We start from the raw sequence: 20,292 nt of genomic DNA, 5'->3' as shown, positions 1-20,292 counted from the left end.
ATGCCCAATACCTGTAAACAAATACTACTAGAGAGGATGTAAGAAAATTCGAACTATTGAGAAATGCTATTGGGAATGTAAAATGGTATGGACACAGTAAAAATGATATGGTGGTCCCTATAAAAAAATAAGCAAATAATTAACATAAAACCTAGCAGTTCAGGGCTGGTGCTGTAGTGTAGCGGGTAAAGCTGACGAAAGCAGAATGGCATCCCATATGGGCACTGGTTTGAGACCTGGCTGATCCAGTTCCAATTCATTTCTCTGCTGTAGCCTGGGAAGGCAGTAGAAGATGGCCCAAGTCCTAAGGCTCCTGAAACCATGTGGGAGACCTGGAAAAAGCTCCTGGCTCCTGGCTTCAGCTTGGCACAGTTCTGGCCACTGTGATTATGTGGGGAGTGAACCAACAGATGGAAGACCTCTCTCTCTCTCTCTGCTTCTCCTCTCTCTATGTAACTCTGACTTTCAATTAAATAAATCTTAAAAAAAATAAATAAATAAAACCACATAGTGGTTCCACTTCTAATATACCCAACAGAATTGAAAGTGAAGACGAAAGCATGTATTTCTTTCTTTTTTTTTTTTTTTTTTTTAATTTTTGACGGGCAGAGTGGACAGTGAGAGAGAGACAGAGAGAAAGGTCTTCCTTTTGCCGTTGGTTCACCCTCCAATGGCCGCCGCAGTAGGCGCGCTGCGGCCAGCACACCGCGCCTATCCGATGGCAGGAGCCAGGTGCTTCTCCTGGTCTCCCATGGGGTGCAGGGCCCAAACACTTGGGCCATCCTCCACTGCACTCCCTGGCCACAACAGAGAGCTGGCCTGGAAGAGGGGCAACCGGAACAGGATCGGTGCCCCGACCGGGACTAGAACCCGGTGTGCCGGCGCCGCAAGGCGGAGGATTAGCCTAGTGAGCCGCGGCGCTGGCCAAAAGCATGTATTTCTTTTAAAAAATATTATTTTATTTATTTGAAAGACAGAGTTACAGAGAGAGGTAGAGACAGAGAGAGAGGTCTTCCATCTGCTGGTTCACTCCCCCAGATAGCTGCAATGGCTGGAGCCACGCCGATCCAAAGCCAGGAGCCAGGAGCTTCTTCCAGGTCTCCCACATGGGTGCAGGGGCCCACAGACTTGGGCCATCTTCTGCTGCTTTCCCAGGCCATAGCAGAGAGCTGGATCAGCTGGGAGATGAACTGGCATCCATAGGGGATGCCGATTACTCACTGGTTCCTGGTTTTTATGTGGCCCAGCCTCAGTTGCTGCAGATACTGGGGAGTGAACCAGCAGATGGAACACATCTCTGCTTCTCTCTCTCTGTGTGTGTGTGTAACTCTGCCTTTCAAATAAATAAGCAAACCCTTTAAAAATAAAAAAAAAAAAAGAATATTGGGCCAGTGTTAGATTGAAGAGGGAAGGCTGCCACTTATGACACTAGCATCCATTATAGACATAGGTTTGTGCGTTGGCTGCTCCAATTCCCTTGCTAATAATGGCCTGGGAGAGGCATCAGAAAATGGCTTAAGTACTTGGGACTCTGCAATCCACATTGGAAACCTTGAAAAAGCTCCTGGCTTCAGCCTGGCACAGAGCTAACTGTTGCAGCCTTCTGGGGAGTGTGCCAGTGTTTGAAGGACTTCCTCTGTCTGTTGTGTTTTGCTCAGTAACTCTTTCAATATAAACAAAAATCTTTAAAGAATGTACAACATTTATAATAAATAACAAGAGCCGTGCAAGAAGGTAATATTTCTGCATGTTTTATGTGAGAATGTTATACAGTAATTCAAACCCATAATTTAAAGCAAGAAGGTGAAACATTAACTTAATTCAAAATAGATGGAGAAATATATTTGGTGGCTGCATTTGTGTAGATGTTTTGTTTATTTTGTACAAGAATTCAAAAGTTCTAACTTTTACAACTATTAGGAATTTTATTTCTGATTTTTTTCCATTAGTTTTTTTTAAGATGCCATCTGGTTTAGGGTTCTGTTTTGCAAATGAAACATTTCCACAAATTTTTACCTTGGCTACAATTCTTTAAGAAACTATAGTTGATAAGAAGTCTATGAATGAGGCAGAGCAAACATGGCAGAAGAGCGAGGGCGCACACCAACAGTCCAGGAAAACATAGTTTAACAAAAGTGGAGTTACTTTACCCTCAGGGAGAGACTCAGAAAAAAAACTGAAGAGTAAACTCTTCCAGATCTAGTGGATGTGACACAGAAGACCTACGGGGAGAACAAGGTGGCCCACTGCGGTGGCGAGCTGCGCCAAGGGACCGGAGCCATGAGATCAGAGCCGCAAGAACGGGGAACCCAGTGAGCCCAGGCACAGAAGCCCAGCCGCAGAATTTGAGCCCCAGCACTGGAAGGAAAGGTAACCCGAGACAAGGGCTGGGAAGGTTAGAGAGTGGTCTGAGGTCCTACAGAGGGAAAGTGCACCAGGCTGATTGGAGGAGAGAAACAAAAGCGAATAAATAAGGGGAACCAGCAGGGTCACTAGCCTCTCTCTCCATTCACCTTACAAAGCCCAGCAAGACAAAGAGCAGGCACCATTTTACCGAAACCTAGGCAACCCAGTGAGCTGTGTGGAATTTCTTCCCGAGTCTAAAAAAAAAAAAAAAAAAAAAGAGCAAGAGAGCAAGCCAGAAATCAATCTGGGTGAGTCACCTTAGGCACACTCTTAACCCTGAATAACGAAACAGAGCTCTTTGACCATACCCAGCATAGCCTCTAAGGATCCCTCAAAAGCAGGCAGTCCACATACTATAGAGTCATAGTACAATGAGATAAAACACCACAGCGAAGGAAAAAAAGAACACCTCCAAGATGCCAAACAAACGTAGAAACCAAGGAAACAAGAGCAAGGAAGACACTATGACACCCCCAAATGAAAAAAAAAAAAAATTCAAGATTATGAAGATGATGAGATAGAAGAAATGCAAGAAGCGGATCTCAAAAAATTGGTAAGATCATTAAGAAGCTCTCAAAAACAAATTCTTAAACTACAGAAATCCTTAATGGACAAGATAGACAATCACTCGCATTAAAATGAAATATTAAGGAGAAATCAAATGAAATGAAACGACTAGTAGAACAAGAAACTGTGATAGTTACAAGAAACCCTAATGAAATGAAGAATTCAATAGATCAAATGACAAACACATCAGAGAGCCTTAAAAACAAGATGGGTGAAGCAGAGGAGAGAATATCAGACTTAGAAGACAGAGAACAAGAAAGGAAACAGGCAAACCAAAGAAAAGAAGAGGAAAATAGAAATCTAAAAATATTGTCGGGAATATACAGGATACTATTAAAAAAACTAACATCCAGATCCTAGGAGTTCCTGAAGGTATGGAGAGGGAGAAAGGATTAGAACCTCACCCCGGTTAGAATGGCTCACAATCAGAAATCTACCAACAATAGATGCTGGAGAGGATGTGGGGAAAAAGGGACACTAACCCACTGTTGGTGGGAATGCAAACTGGTTAAGCCACTATGGAAGTCAGCCTGGAGATTCCTCAGAAACCTGAACATAACCCTACCATACAACCCAGCCATCCCACTCCTTGGAATTTACCCAAAGGAAATTAATTTGGCTAATAAAAAAGCCATCTGCACATTAATGTTTATTGCAGCTCAATTCACAATAGCTAAGACCTGGAACCAACCCAAATGCCCATCAACAGTAGACTGGATAAAGAAATTATGGGACATGTACTCCATAGAATGCTATACAGCAGAAAGGAACAACGAAACCAAGTCATTTGCAACAAGATGGAGGAATCTGGAAAACATCATGCTGAGTGAATTAAGCCAGTCCCAAAGAGACAAATATCATTTGTTTTCCCTGATCTGCGACAACTAACTGAGCACCAAAGGGGAAACCTGTTGAAGTGAAATAGACGCTATAAGAAACAGTGAGTGACTTGATCAGCTCTTGTGCTGACTGTTGATGTACAATGTAATACTTTATCCTATTTAGTATTTTTTTTTTGTTCTAGTACTAGTGGTTGAACTCTGTAATTAACACACAATTATTCTTAGGTGTTTAAATCTTAACTGAAAAGTGATCCCTGTTAAACATAAGAATGAGAAAAAGAGAGGGAGGAGATGTACAATTTGGGGCATGCTCAATCGGACTTGCCCCAAATGATGGAGTTATAATGTACCAGGGGATTCCAATACAATCCCATCAAGGTGGCATGTGCCAATGCCGTCTCACTAGTCCAAGTGATCAATTTCAGTTCACATTTGATGGCTCGGATAGGTCTAAGAATCAAAGGGATCACACAAACAAGACATGTGTCTGCTAATACTAACTGATAAAACCAAAAAGGGAGAGAAAGATCCAGCATGGGAAGTGGGATACACAGCAGACTCATAGAATGGCAGATGACCCAAATAGCACTCTGGCCTCAGAATCAGCCCTTAACGCATTCAGAATTGGCTGAAGAGCCTATGAGAGTATTTAGGCATGGAAAGGCAAGACACTCTGAAGGGAGTAGAAAACTTCCACTTTGACTATGACCCTGTCGGAATAAGATGGAAGTCGGAGAACCCTAAAGGCTTCCATAGCCTCAGCAACCCATGACTAGAGCCTAGGGAGATTACTGATGCCATAAACAAGAGTGTTAAATTGTTAAATCAACATTAAGAGTCACTGTGTAGTTACATCCCATGTGGATCTGTCCTTAATGTGTGGTCCAATGTGAAGTAATAATATAGCTAGTACTGAAACAGTATTTTTACACTTTATGTTTCTGTGTGGGTGCAAACTGATGAAATCTTTACTTAGTATATACTGAATTGATCTTATGTATATAAAGATCATTGAAAAAAAAAAAAACAAAAACCTTGGTGTTAAATTGGAAATTACATACAAAATTAATTTTTTCAAAAAATATCATGCAGGATCTCTGTCATTAATGTGCTGTACACTGTGATTTAATGCTATAACTAGTACTCCAACAGTATTTTTTCACTTTGTGTTGCTATGTGAGGGCAAACTGTTGAAATCTTCATTATACTAAACTGATTTTCTGTAAATAAAGAGAATTGAAAATGAATCTTGATGTGAATGGAAGGGGAAAGCGAATGGGAAAGGGAGGGTTGCGGGTAGGAGGGAAGTTATGGGGGGGAAGCCATTGTAATCCATAAGCTGTACTTTGGAAATTTATAGTCATTAAATAAAAGATAAAAAAAAGAAGTCTATTAATGAAACAAAAGTGTATTTCATATGAACAAAATCAGCAAGCCTTCATTTGTTGAATGAACATCAGAGGTATCTAGATAATTGCTTTTACATCATGTTGCAATTTACACTTACTTCATCACTGTGAACAGACACATTCCAAAAATAAGGAAGATTTCATTTTTCTATTAACAATATGAGGAATGGCAAAAACAGGCACTGCTGAAGACAATGCTTGAGACACCCAAAACCCACATTATAATATCAGCTCTAACTTTTGGTTACTTAACTTGTAATCCAGATTCCTGATAATGTGCACCCTTAGAAAACAGCAGGTAAGGATATAGGTCTCTTCCATCCACATGGAAAAGCCAGCTGAAGTTCTGGCCTGTTGTGTATTTTTTTGGGGAGTGATACAACGGAGTGAGATCTGGCTCTCCTTTCTGCCTTTCAAGTAAATAAATGAACAAACCCAGGAGTATTTGCCTTACATTAACCATCTTTGCTTAAATTTTTAAAGCTTAGTAATATAACCAGCATTTATAAAACAAACAGCATACACTAAACAGATAGTCAAGTAATATGCACTACTAAAACTACGTGAAAGGGAAAAAAATTTAAAAACTTACTCGTAGTGATTCCTGGAAGGAAGAAGCCTGGTACTGTGCATACTTAGCAATTGTAGTATGAGATCTATTATTTTCACAACGCCAGATTTTTTTTGTGCCAGTGGGATCCCAGTTTTCATCTGCTGGTTGCAACAACTGTGTCCTCACTTCTACCACATGTTCATTGTTAGCTTCTACCAACGTTTTGGTGGAGAAAAGGCCAAGATCTTTAAAAATAATAATTTGTCAGTAAGTAAAGTTGAATTTGGTGCAATTAAATGAAAATATTTTTTAAAAACCTTTTACAAGTTCTATTTGTGTGGAAGAAGCATCAAGATACATGGTACAATATTTGCACCGCAGTCACTTCAAGTCTTAGACCTGTCATGTAACAGGCATCAAAAAGAGTTATTGCATTTAGAAGAAATAAATGTTAACTGTACTTCATACTCAAACACCTGTTATTTAACTAAGTCTATAACTATACTAAATAAAGATTCCAAACTTAAGCTAGCAAAAGAAAACATTTCAAGAGACTGAAATGGAAAACAATTTTTTGGAACAGACCCCAAAAGCACAAGAAGCAAAAACAAAACAGATAAGTGGGACTTCAACAAACCAAAGCTTCTTAGGTCAAAGGAAACAATCAACAGGTGAGTAGACAATCTATGGAAAATATGTATGGTATACCTATAACAAGGGATTAATAAAAATATAAATAGAACCCAATTAGGTCAATCGTAAAAGTAACAAAAATGAAGCAAAACAAAAAGCTTTGAGTAAACCAATTAGTGGGTAACAGATCTAAATGGAATAATTTTCAAAAGAAGATAAACAAATGACCAAGAGGTATATTAAAAGATGAAAAAGATATGCATGTACAATGAAATGTCTCAACCATAAAAATGGATTCAATTCTCACTTTCAACATGCATGAAGCTAGAAGTTGTTATAAGCCAAGCACAGAAAACCAGTACCCATGATCTAATTCATATGTAGAATGCAAAATGGCTGTCTTCATATATTTTGAGTAAAATAGTAGACACAAGAGTCTGTAGACAGCAAAGTGTGAGGGATGAGGAAAGGTTAATTAACAAGTACCAGTTAGAGAGAAGGAAGTTTTAATGAAGGAAATTTTAAAATGATGGAAGATAATAATACACTGTATTTTGATAAAAACTAGAAAGTTTTAAAGGTTGTCACCTATATATGAATGGTCATTGTTTGAGGAGATAAACCTTTTTACTGTGGTTTTACATTTATATAAAAATTCATGAATCCAAACATCACATGGCACCAGATGCGTAAGTAAAATTTTTGTATTTCACATAAGTAAAAAAAAAGTGAAAGATAAAAGCAGAAAGCTCTGTTATTACATATTTTGTTTAAAAAAAAACTAGAAGGATTTTGAATGTTCTCAACAGAAAGATACGATAAATTTTAAGGATATATCATGACTGGATATAATGCAGTATAATCATGTATTGAAATGCAATCACCTGATGTTTCTTAAATATGTACAATTTTTATATGTCAGTAAAATTAAAAACAAAATCTAGTAAAAATCTACCTGACTTGAAACAATCTCTATTATCTACATCATCATGTGTAAAAAAGTAAGCTCAGAAGAAAAAAATATTAAGAGATAGAGAGCATTAAAAATGAGAACCCACCAACAATAGATGCTGGAGAGGATGTGTGGAAAAAGGGACACTAACCCACTGTTGGTGGGAATGCAAACTGGTTAAGCCACTATGGAAGTCAGTCTGGAGATTCCTCAGAAACCTGAACATAACCCTACCATACAACCCAGCCATCCCACTCCTTGGAATTTACCCAAAGGAAATTAATTTGGCTAATAAAAAAGCCATCTGCACATTAATGTTTATTGCAGCTCAATTCACAATAGCTAAGACCTGGAACCAACCCAAATGCCCATCAACAGTAGACTGGATAAAGAAATTATGGGACATGTACTCCATAGAATGCTATACAGCAGAAAGGAACAACGAAACCAAGTCATTTGCAACAAGATGGAGGAATCTGGAAAACATCATGCTGAGTGAATTAAGCCAGTCCCAAAGAGACAAATATCATTTGTTTTCCCTGATCCGCGACAACTGAGCACCAAAGGGGAAACCTGTTGAAGTGAAATGGACACTATAAGAAACTATGACCTGATCAGCTCTTGTCCTGGCTCTAGATGTACAATGTAATACTTTATCCTTTTTAGTATTTGTTGTTGTTGTTGTTCTAGTACTAGTGGTTGAACTCTGTAATTAACACACAATTAATCTTAGCTGTTTAAATCTTAACTGAAAAGTGATCCCTGTTAAATATAAGAATGAGAAAAAGAGAGGGAGGAGATGTACAATTTGGGACATGCACAATCAGACTTGCCCCAAATGATGGAGTTTGAAATGTGCCAGGGGATTCCAATACAATCCCATAAAGGTGGCATGTACCAATGCCATCTCACTAGTCCAAGTGATCAATTTCAGTTCACATTTGATGGCTCGGATAGGTCTAAGAGTCAAAGGGATCGCACAAACAAGACTAGTGTCTGCTAATACTAACTGATAGAATCAAAAAGGGAGAGAAAGATCCAACATGGGAAGCGGGATACACAGCAGACTCATAGAATGGCAGATGTCCTAAACAACACTCTGGCCTCAGAATCAGCCCTTAAGGCATTCGGATCTGGCTCAAGACCCCATGAGAGTATTGTAGGCATGGAAAGCCAAGATATCATGGAAAAGAAAAAAAAAAAAACAAAAAGAAGACCTAAATGAAAGATCTCTGTTAGTGAGATCCCAGTGGAAAGAACGGTGCCATCCAAGAAGGAGGTCCCTTTCTCTGAAGGGAGGAGAGAACTTCCACTTTAACTGTGACCCTATCGGAATAAGATCAAAGTCAGCGAACTCTAAAGGCTTCCATAGCCCTGGCAACTCATGACTAGAGCCTAGGGAGATTACTGACGCCATGAACAGGAGTGTCAAATTGTTAAGTCAGCAACAGGAGTCACTGTGTACTTACATCTCATGTGGGATCTGTCCTTAATGTGTTGTCTAATGTGCAGTGATGCTATAACTAGTACTGAAACAGTATTTTTACACTTTGTGTTTCTGCGTGGGTACAAACTGATGAGATCTTTACTAAGTATATACTGAATCGATCTTCTGTATATAAAGATAATTGGAAATGAAAAAAAAAAAAAAACCTGGTGTTAAATTGGAAATGGCATAGAAAATTAATTAATTTTCAAAAAAATATTATGTAGGATCTCTGTCCTTAATGTGCTGTATACTCTTATTTAATGCTATAACTAGTACTCCAACAGTATTTTTTTTTTTCTTTTTTCACTTTGTGTTGCTATATGGGGGCAAACTGTTGAAATCGTTACCTAATATATACTAAACTGATCTTCTGTATATAAAGAGAATTGCAAATGAATCATGATGTGAATGAAGGGGAGAGGGAGCGGGAAAGGGGAGGGTTGTGGGTGGGAGGGAAGTTTTGGGAGGGGGAAGCCATTGTAATCCATAAGCTGTACACTGGAAATTTATATTCATTAAATAAAAGTTAAATTAAAAAAAAAAAAATGAGAACCAAAAATGTTGAAAATAAGTAAGGTTCCACTGGTGTTCCAAAGTGTAAAGATAGTAAAAGAAGTAAACAAAGCTTTTAAAATCTTACCTAACTTAAGAGCTCCAGCAAGGCCACGTATTACTGTAACGGGATTTTTGGGGTTTGTACAAAACTGATGTAAAGGAGGAAAGAAAGCATCACGTTTATTTTCTAGCTGTAAAATAGAAATGCATTGTTAAGCCTCGGAAAAACAACTAAATGTCATACTACAAATTCAAATCAGTTTTTTCATCATTTGCCTACGTCTTAATAAGACCTCTGAGTCCTAAAAGTAAAATCTCCAAAATATTCTCTGAATGATGGAAGTTTATAGATTATAGTATAGAAAGTATAATTTTTTTTCTTTTGTTCCATAGAGTAGGAAAGAAAAAAAATGTGTGGCATAAACACTTCAAAAGAACTATCTTAACTCATGTAACCCTTCTTTATCAAAATGCATGCCTAAAAACAAACGTTTTAGATTGGCCTATTAAGCCGCAGCGCCAGCCTAGTATGACTCTTATAATCAGAACCTCTTACTTTGAAAGCAAAAAAGTGAATGAATTTTCAGTTCCATATTACGAGCAAGTTAGCAGAATGCAGATTTAAAACTGTTTACATATAATCCTAGTAAATATTTAAGAACATTTAAGATTTTTCAATTAAGTGTTTTTAAATATAACAGTGATCAACCAAATCTTTCAAATACTAGATAGTAACTGTATTTGACTTAATGAACATCTAGTCTATTTTGCAAATACTTTACTTGGTAAAGATAAAGGTAAATGTAATTGTAATGACAACACGTAAATAAGTATTAAAGTGTTCCAGTAACTTTTGATAAAAACAAAAACAAAAATTAAACAAACAAAAATAAACCAGGTGGAATCCCACACATAATAGGACTCATTTGTAAGTTTGGAATAAATACATGTTTTTTGAAATAGTTGCCTATGGAAAAAAAAATAATGTTATTTATGAAGGTCATCTGCACTGATCTGGCTAAGTTTGTCATAAATTATGACAGGCTTGTTTAGTTCATACTATGAGTTTCTAGTTAGGTGAGACTCACATAAATACTAGGCGTGGGTGGATTCAACTTCTCCTTAGGCAAGGGAGGATATGGCGAAGTTGGCGGTCTTGGAGGTTGACATTTATCAAACAAAATGTGATTACTAGATAAGCCATTTTTACCTAGATTTCTTTAAAAAAGCAGAAAAAATGTCATTTGTAAATTTATTTTCAAAACAGGAAAAATTCTCTAAAATATACAATATTTATAAAATTACAATCATTTTAAGATATTCAGATACATGAAAAAGAATTGAGAACTGCTATTCATTTCAGTAGACATTCAGATTTAGATTTTTTTATCATTTTTAGAAAAATTATACAAATACAGTATATATATCCAACATTCTAATTAATTTTTGACTTTTGGAATACATACGTATGCCACTTCTCTTTCCAACACATTCTACTTTTAAATATTCTCCATTAAATTTAAAATACTTGACATCCCTGCTCTTCTCCAAAAAAGGGTTAGGTAAACATTATTACTGTATGTCTCTTCCTTCATTACACCTTAATAATTATTTTCAGAAAAGTATGTGATAGCTTGTAAATCTAGGGTTCATTAGTTTTATTTTCTCAAATTTTAATTTCAATGCAATTATCTAATATTCAGAAGGAATCCAAATATGTATAGTTATAAAGCTTCCTCACATTGTACATAAGTATTAAACTTTTTCCTTTATGTTATTTAATAAGTTGCAAATTGCTAAAATGTGCAGTAAAATTACTCCAAAATTAAAATTCTTTTATTTATTTATTTATTTGAAAGTCAGTTACACAGAGAGGTAGAGAGAGAGAAAGAGAGAGACAGAGAGAGAGAGAGAGAGAGAGAGAGAAAGGTCTTCCATCGGATGGTTCACTTCCCAATTGGCCGCAACGGCCGGAACTCCACCAATCCAAAGCTAGGAGCCAGGTTCTTCTTCCAGGTCTCCCATGTGGGTGCAGGGGCCCAAGGACTCGGGCCATCCTCTATTGATTTCCTAGGCCATAGCAGAGAGCTGGATCAGAAGAGGAGCAGCTGGGATTAGAATCGGCACCCATGTGGCATGCCAGCACCTCAGTCCAGGACTTTAACCTGCTTCACCATAGCGCCGGCCCCTAAAATTAAAATTCTTATGATAGAAAACAAATAGTAGGTATTACAAACAACACTTAAGTGCTGCCTGGGAAGACCATGTCAAGGTTTCTTTTCAAGTCCTGGTTCCTCTGTTTCTGATTCTAGTTTCCTGCAAATATGTACCCTGGGAATCATCAGATGGCTCAAGTATTTGAGTTCCTGCCATCCATGTGGCAGATGCAGATGAACTTCCAGTCTAGCTTTGGATGTTGTGACCATTCAGAGTGTGAACTAGATAAAGGGAGATCTGTCGCGCTCTCTCTTGCCTTTCAGATAAATAAAATAAATGTTTTTTAAAAGCTATTAAAAATCATAAGAATAGGGGCTGGCACTGTGGCTTAGCAGGTAAAGTTGCCACCTGCAGTGACGGCATCCCATATGGGCACCAGTTCGATTCCTGGCTGCTCCACTTCTGATCCTGCTCTCTGCTATGGCCTGGGGAAGCAGTGGAAGATGGCCCAAGTCCTTGGGCCCCTGCACCTGCATGGGAAGACCCGGAGGAAGCTCCTGGCTCCTGGCTTCAGATTGGCACAGCTCAGGCCATTGCAAGCAACTGGGGAGTGATCCAGTGGTTGGAAGACCTCTTTCTCTCTGCCTCTCTTTTTCTCTTTGTGTAACTCTAACTTTGCAATAAATAAATAAATCTTTTTAAAAAATCATAAGAATATCACTAAGTCCTTAGCATTTTAGTACATTTAGAAAACTAGCCAGCGGCTCACTAGGCTAATCCTCTGCCTGTGGAGCTGGCACACCAGGTTCTAGTCCCAGTCGGGGCGCTGGATTCTGTCCTGGTTGCCCCTCTTCCAGGCCAGCTCTTTGCTGTGGCCAGGGAGTGCAGTGGAGGATGACCCAAGAATTTGGGCCCTGCACCCCATGGGAGACCAGGATAAACACCTGGATCCTGCCTTCGGATCAGCACAGTGCGCTGGCCACAGCGCACCGGCCATGGTGGCCATTGGAGGGTGAACCAACGGCAAAAGGAAGACCTTTCTCTCTGTTTCTTTCACTGTCCACTCTGCCTGTCAAAAAAAAAAAAAAAAGAAAACTAATAGTTTCTCAAACCATCCAACTTCTACATAATTATTAAATGTTTAAAATATCATAAACTGGGGCTGCCAGTTCGAGACCCGGCTGTTTCACATCTGATCCAGCTCTCTGCTATGGCCTGGGAGAGGAGTAGAAGATGGCCCAAACCCTTGGGCTCCTGCACCTACATGGGAGACCCAGAGGAGCTTCCTAGCTCCTAGCTTCGGATTGGCGCAGCTCCAGCCGTTGTAGCCAATTGGGGAGCAAACTAGCAGATGGAAGACCTCTCTCTCTCTGCCTCTCCTCTCTCTGTGTAACTCTGACTTTCAAATAAATAAATTTTTAAAAAAATAAAAAACTAAATAAAATATCAAAAACTGCTTCTAATATGTTACAAATACAAAAGAAATCTGAAAACTATCATGGAGAAATTTTCACTAGCTTAACTGAATTAACTTCAGAAAGCAAATTTTTTATCTCAGATTACATAACTAATAAAAAGATGCAGCAAAATTTGTTCAGTTTTGCTTTTTCTCTACAACAAAACACCTAGAAGAACTATTTGTTGAGCTAATAAAATTATAGTCTCAAATATAATATATATATGTGTATATAAATATATACATTTAGGACATCATATTACATACTCACTAAATATTATGAACTATTTAAATTATGATAAAATTTTAATATATAAATTAACTTTCAAATTACTTCCTAATTTTATGTTAAAAAAGTATAACTATTGACTACACTAAAATTTTATTAACTACTCATTGAAATTAAATTATGTGCTAACATCTAGGTTTCCAAATCTTCCAACAAAGCATGATGACCCACAGTTATATATATATATGTATATATATATATACATATATATATACATATATATATGTATATATAATAAAATATTATATAAACATATAATATAAACACTTTAAATATATATATTTAAAGATTTTATTTATTTATTTGAGAGGTAGAGTTACAGACAGTAAGAGGAAGAGACCTAGAGAAAGGTTTCCTTCCATTGGTTCACTCCCACACAGCCAAAATGGCCAGAGCTATACTGATCTTAAGCCAGCAGCCAGGTGCTTCCTCCTCATCTCCCATGTGGGTGCAGGGGTCCAAGCACTTAAGCCATCTTCTACTGCTTTGCTAGGCCACTACAGAGAGCTGGATTGCAAGAGGAGCATCCAGAACTAGAACCTGCGCCCATATGGGATGCCTGCACCACAGGCAGAGGATTAATCTACTGTGCCATGGCACTAGCCCCAAGAATAGATATATTTTAAGCTTTTAACTTTAATTATAGAATTGATCCTAACTTACAAACTCCACAGAACTTTTCTTGTATGTAGAAAATCCCTGGCTAAGAGGAAGACTTAAATACACTTACTAGGCAAGTATAGTAAAAGAGTATATCATAATCTCAACATAGTAAGTGGCTTCAATGCTTAACTTACACATTTGCCACACAATATATTTTAATCAATAAATGATGAAGTGTGATTGTATAAAAGTTATTTTTGAGGGATATAAGATGTAACACACTGTCATATACCAAAGTCATGTTTTGTGCAAAAATGAACTCTATCTATTATAGTAACCTGAAACATTATATTTGCTATGAACCTTATAACCACCTTAATTTGTGTAAGCACATTCCATAGTGATGCAACAAGATCACTTAACTCATTTTGACACAGAACTGTAATTATTAATATATTAAGATATAAGCATTTAATTATTCTAGAAAAATCTTATGCTAATTTATATGGCAGCAAGAGTTAAGCTTGTTTAAAGGAATCAAATCCAAATGAAGACAAGGAAACAGGATATGATAAAAATTCTGCTTTTGTACTTTTCAAAAGCTACATAACAGAAATATAGGAAATTTTAAGATGCACAGAGAAGTAAAACATGTTAAGTGTAGTGAACTACACTGGAAAAGTTGAAGAGAATGTTAACAAAGTAACAAAGGAGTCAATTCTTAATCATTTGAATATTGAAATTACATTTTTAAATTTTAAAAGATGCACAATGCTGTAACCACAAAGAAGATAAAGGCAGTAATAGCCAAATTGAAAACAAATAACTAGGAAAGATTCTCAGAATAAAAGGTGCAATCAACTCATACCTGAAACTTTCTAAATAGGACTCTATGCTTGAGGTTAAGTCAGAAGTTACAAAAATGTGGGGCCAACACTGTGGCACAGTGAGTTAAGCAGTTACCTGCAGTGCCAGCATACCACATTGTTGCCAGTTTATGTCCTAAGTGCTCAATTTCCAATCCAGATTTCTCTGAGTATGCCTAGTAAAGCAGTAGAAACTATTCCAAGTACTTAGGTCCCTGCCATCAATGCAGGAGTCTCAGATCAAGTTTCCAACTTCTGTCTTTAGATTGGCTGAACTCCAAGCCTTTGTGGCTATTTGTGAAGTGAAACAAAAGATGGAAGACCTCTGTCTCTCTCCATGTGTCAATTGTGCCTTTCAAATGAATCAATCTTTGAGAGCCAGAGTCATTTTGCCTTCCAAATAAGTAAATAAATCTTTAGGGGCTAGTGTTATGGTGTAGCAGACAAATCCACTGCCTAAAATATTAGCAACCCATCAGTGCCGTTTATATTGTGGCTACTGAACATCCAATCCAACTCCCTGCTAATTTCTTAGGAAAAGCCATGAAGGGTGGCCCAAGGTGTGAAGCCTTGGATACTTTCAAGAAATCCCAGATGAAGCTTCTAGGTTCAGACTGTCTCAGCCTCTGCTGTTACAGACATGTAGGGAGTGAACAGCTACACTGAAAAACACTCTCTCTGGCTGTCTCTCTGTCCCTCTATAAATTTTCAAATAAAAAAATAAATATTTAGAGCAAATTTCTAAAAGTTATAGTCATTTATCTAAAAAGGGGAGAGAGAGAGAGAATGTGTGTGTGTTCACAAGGTAAGAACAGTTAGTTTTTCTCTTTACACAGTTTCGGCAGAGCCAAGATGGCGGATAGCGACAGCGTTCACCAATAGTCCGGGAAAAGATAGTTTAATAAAAGTGGAGTTACTGTAGCATCAGGAAGAGACTCAAGAAAAAACTGCAGAGGAAATGATTCAGGATCTAGTGGATGTGACACAGAGGACTTAGGGAAGAGCAAGGTTGCCCACTGCGTGGAAACCGAGCCACGGGAGCCAAGCTACAGAATTTGTACACCAGTGCTGGAAGAGGAGGTGACACAAAAACCTCAGAAACCCGAGATATTGGCAGGAAAAGGCAGAACAAGGCCTGAGGCCCCATTGGGGAAAGTTCACCAGGCTGACAAGAGGAGATAAAAAAAAAAAAAACAAATAAATAAGGGGAACCGGCACGGACACTAGCCTCTCTCTACACTCACCTTAAAAAGCCCAGCAAGGGCCGGCGCCGCAGCTCACTAGGCTAATCCTCCACCTTGCTGTGCCGGCACACGGGTTCTAGTCCCAGTCTGGGCACTGATCCTGTCCCGGTTGCCCCTCTTCCAGGCCAGCTCTCTGTTGTGGCCAGGGAGTGCAGTGGAGGATGGCCCAAGTGTTTGGGCCCTGCACCCCATGGGAGACCAGGAGAAGCACCTGGCTCCTGCCATCGGATCAGCGCGATGCGCCAGCCGCAGCACACTACCGCGGCGGCCATTGGAGGGTGAACCAACGGCAAAAGGAAGACCTTTCTCTCTGTCTCTCTCTCACTGTCCCCTCTGCCTGTCAAAAAAAAAAAAAAAAAAAAAAAAGCCCAGCAAGAAAAAGAGCAGGCACAATTTTACATGTGTAAAGCGGCAACCACGAGTAGCCAAGCAGAAAAAATTGACTCTGGTCAGGAGAAATAACAGGAGGTTAGTATCTAGTGAAAGTAAGTGGAGCTAACGATCTGAGACTGTGAAAATCCCGGGGGGGGGGGGGATGGGGGGGGCGAAATCACAGAGTACACAAACTCGGTAACCTTGGCAACCCAAATTTGAGAACACGGAGGGCTGCATAAACTCTTTGTGTGGTCCCAGGGGTAGATCAAACGAATACACACAGAGGCCAGATATCAACTAAGCTAAATTCCACTCAGCTGTGAGGAATTACTTCCCCACTGAGTCAAAAAAAAGAAAAAAAAAAAAAAGAGAGAGAGAGCCAGCACGGCAGAGAACAATCTGGGTGAGTCACATTTGGCATACCCTAAATCCTGAAGAATCAAACAGAGCTTTCTGGCCACACCCATCACAGCCTTTAAGGATCCATCAAAGCAGACATCCCACTTAATCTAGAGTCATAGTATAACGAGGAAAAAAGCCACAGCAAAGAAACCAAAGAATATCTCCAATAGGGGGCAGAGCCAAGATGGCGGATAGTGAGGACGTGCGCCTTAGTTTGGGAAAATAAAGTTTCATAAAAGTGGAATTACTGTAGCCTCAGGAAAAGACTCAAGGAAAAAAACTGCAGAGGAAACGCTTCCGGATCTAGTGGATGTGACACACAGGACCTACAGGGAGCCCACCGCATGGAAAACCAACCGCGGGAGACGAGCCGAGCCGCGGGAGACGAGCCACAGAATCTCGCCAGCACGGGAACAAACGGAGGGTAAGACAAAGACCTCAGAAACCCGAGACATTGGGAGGGAGGAGGGACAAAGGCCTCTCCCTTCACTCACCAAGCAAAACAAGGAGCACCGCCATTTTACATATCTAAAGCACAGCCAACTCAGTAACTTTAGCGAAACTCGAGAACACATTGAGGGATGCATAAACTCTTTGTGTGGTCCCAGGGGTAGATCAAATGAATACTCACAGAGGCCAGATTTCAACTACCCTCAATTCCACTCCCAACTGAGTCAAAAAAAAAAAAAAAAAAGAGAGAGAGAGAGAGAGAGCGATCCAGCAAGGAGCAAGGGAGTGAACAATCTGGGAGAGTCGCTTTTGCACAGCCTTAAACCTGAAAAATCAAGCATAGCTCTCTGGCCACACCCATCGCAGCCCCTAAGGATCCAACAAAGCAGACAGCCCACTTAGAGGCATAGTATAACGAGAAAAAAACACCACAGCAAAAAACAAACAAACAAAAAAAAAACAACATACCTTATCTCCAACATACCAAACAACAAACATAGAAGCCGAGGTACAAGAGCAAGGAAGACACTATGACGACCCCAAATGAACAAGACATGCCAATACAAGATTATGAAGATGAAGAGATAGAGGAAATGCAAGAAGCAGATCTCAAAAAATTGATAAGAACATTAAGAACTTCTCAAAAACAAATTCTTGAACTACAGAAATCCTTAATGGACAAGATAGAAAATCTCTCTCGTGAAAATGAAATGTTAAGGAGGAATCAAAATGAAATGAAACAACTAGTAGAACATGAAACTGTGATAGTGACAAAAAACCACAATGAAATGAAGAACTCAATAGATCAAATGGCACACACATTAGAGAGCCTTAAAAACACAATGGGTGAAGCAGAAGAGAGAATATCGGAATTAGAAGACAGAGCACAGGAAAGGAAACAGTCAAATCAAAGAAAAGAAGAAGAAATCAGAAATCTAAAAAATACTGTCAGGAATCTACAGGATACTCTTAAAAAACCCAACATTCAGGTCCTAGGAGTTCCCGAAGGCATGGAAAGGGAGAAAGGATTAGAAGGCCTTTTCAGTGAGATACTAGCAGAAAATTTCCCAGGTTTGGAGAAGGACAGAGACATCCTAGTACAGGAAGCTCATAGAACCCCTAATAAACATGATCAAAAGAGATCCTCAACACGACACGTCATAATCAAACTCACCACAGTGAAACACAAAGAAAAGATCCTAAAAGGTGCAAGAGAGAAATGCCAGATTACTCTTAGAGGATCTCCAATTAGACTCACAGCTGACTTCTCATCAGAAACCCTACAAGATAGGAGAGAATGGCGAGATATAGCCCAGGTACTAAGAGAAAAAAAATGCCAGCCCAGAATATTATATCCTGCAAAGCTCTCATTTGTGAATGAAGGTGAAATAAAGACCTTTCACACCAAACAGAAATTGAAAGAATTTGTTGCCACTAGTCCAGCTCTGCAAAAGATGCTTAAAGATGTGTTACACACAGAAACACAGAAACACGGTCACCAATATGAAAGAAGGTAAAGGAAGGAAACCTCACAGCAAAAGACCACAGGAATCTCAAACCTAATGCTAATGGCTTGAACTGTCCAGTTAAAAGACTCCAATTCACTGATTGGGTTAAGGAACAAAATCAATCTTTTTGCTGCTTACAAGAAACTCATCTTTCCAACAATGATCCATACAGGCTGAAAGTGAAAGGATGGAAAAAGATATACGATGCCAACAGAAATGAAAAAAGAGCGGGCGTAGCCATCTTAATATCGGACAACATAAACTTTACCACAAAAACTGTCAGGAGAGACAAAGAGGGGCACTATTTAATGATTAAGGGATCCATTCAACAGGAAGAGATAACGATTATCAATGTATAATCACCTAATTACAAGGCACCAGTTTATTTAAAAGACTTGTTAAGGGACTTAAAGGGAAACTTAGACCCCAATACAATAGTACTGGGGGACTTCAATACTCCACTCTCAGAGATAGACAGATCAACAGGACAGAAGATCAACAAGGAGACAGCAGATTTAAATGACACTATAGCCCAAATGGATCTAACAGGTATCTACAGAACATTTCATCCTACATCTAAGGACTTCACATTCTTCTCAGCAGTACATGGAACCTTCTCTAGGATTGACCACATACTAGGCCATAAAGCAACTCTCAGCAAATTCAAGAGAATTAGAATCATACCATGCAGCTTCTCAGACCACAAAGGAATGAAATTGGAAATTAGCAACTCGGGAATCCCCAGAGAACGTGCAAACACATGGAGATTGAACAACATGCTCCTGAATGAACAATGGGTCATAGAAGAAATTAAAAGAAAAATCAAAAATTTTCTGGAAGTAAATGAGGATAACAGCACAACATACCAAAACCTATGGGATACAACAAAAGCAGTGTTAAAAGGAAAATTTATATCAAGAGGTACCTACATCAAGAAATTGGAAAGGCACCAAATAGATGAGCTTTCAAGTCATCGCAAGGATCTAGAAAATCTGCACACACCAAACCAAAACCCAGAAGGAGAAGAGAAATAATTAAAATCAAAGAAGAAATCAACAGGATTGAATCCAACAAAACATTACAAAAAATCAGCCAAACGAGGAGCTGGTTTTTTGAAAAAATAAACAAAATTGACACCCCATTGGCCCAACTAACCAAAAAAAGAAGAGAAAAGACCCAAATCAATAGGATCAGAGATGAAAAAGGAAACAAAACAACAACACCACAGAAATAAAAAGAATTATCAGAAATTACTACAAGGACTTGTATGCCAGCAAACAGGGAAATCTATCAGAAATGGACAGATTCCTGGACACATACAACCTACCTAAATTGAGCCAGGAAGGCATAGAAAACCTAAACAGACCCATAACTGACACAGAAATTGAAACAGTAATAAAGGCCCTCCCAACAAAGAAAAGCACATGATCAGATGAATTCACTGCTGATTTCTACCAGACATTTAAAGAATAACTAACTCCAATTCTTCTCAAATTATTCAGAACAATCGAAAAGGAGGGAATCCTCCCAAATTCT

The 20,292-nt window shown here is 38.7% G+C and overlaps 1 protein-coding gene across 12 annotated transcripts in view; it reads right to left on the bottom strand.

Moving 5' to 3' along the window:
- The window catches only part of LOC133754237 (lysine-specific demethylase 6A-like), a 211,330-nt gene that overhangs the window by 38,706 nt on the left and 152,332 nt on the right, over window positions 1-20,292 (bottom strand). For all 12 annotated transcript variants that reach the window (XM_062184736.1, XM_062184729.1, XM_062184730.1 and 9 more), the window contains 3 exons: window positions 10,495-10,624; window positions 9,492-9,597; window positions 5,817-6,022 (listed from right to left, as the gene is read on the bottom strand). In XM_062184736.1, the coding sequence (XP_062040720.1) occupies window positions 5,817-6,022; window positions 9,492-9,597; window positions 10,495-10,624 (442 nt within the window). The remainder of the gene's footprint in view (window positions 1-5,816; window positions 6,023-9,491; window positions 9,598-10,494; window positions 10,625-20,292) is intronic.

This window comes from Lepus europaeus, chromosome Y, assembly GCF_033115175.1.
Source record: "Lepus europaeus isolate LE1 chromosome Y, mLepTim1.pri, whole genome shotgun sequence".
NCBI lineage: Eukaryota > Metazoa > Chordata > Mammalia > Lagomorpha > Leporidae > Lepus > Lepus europaeus.
This window is presented reverse-complemented; position numbering and strand designations above follow the sequence as displayed.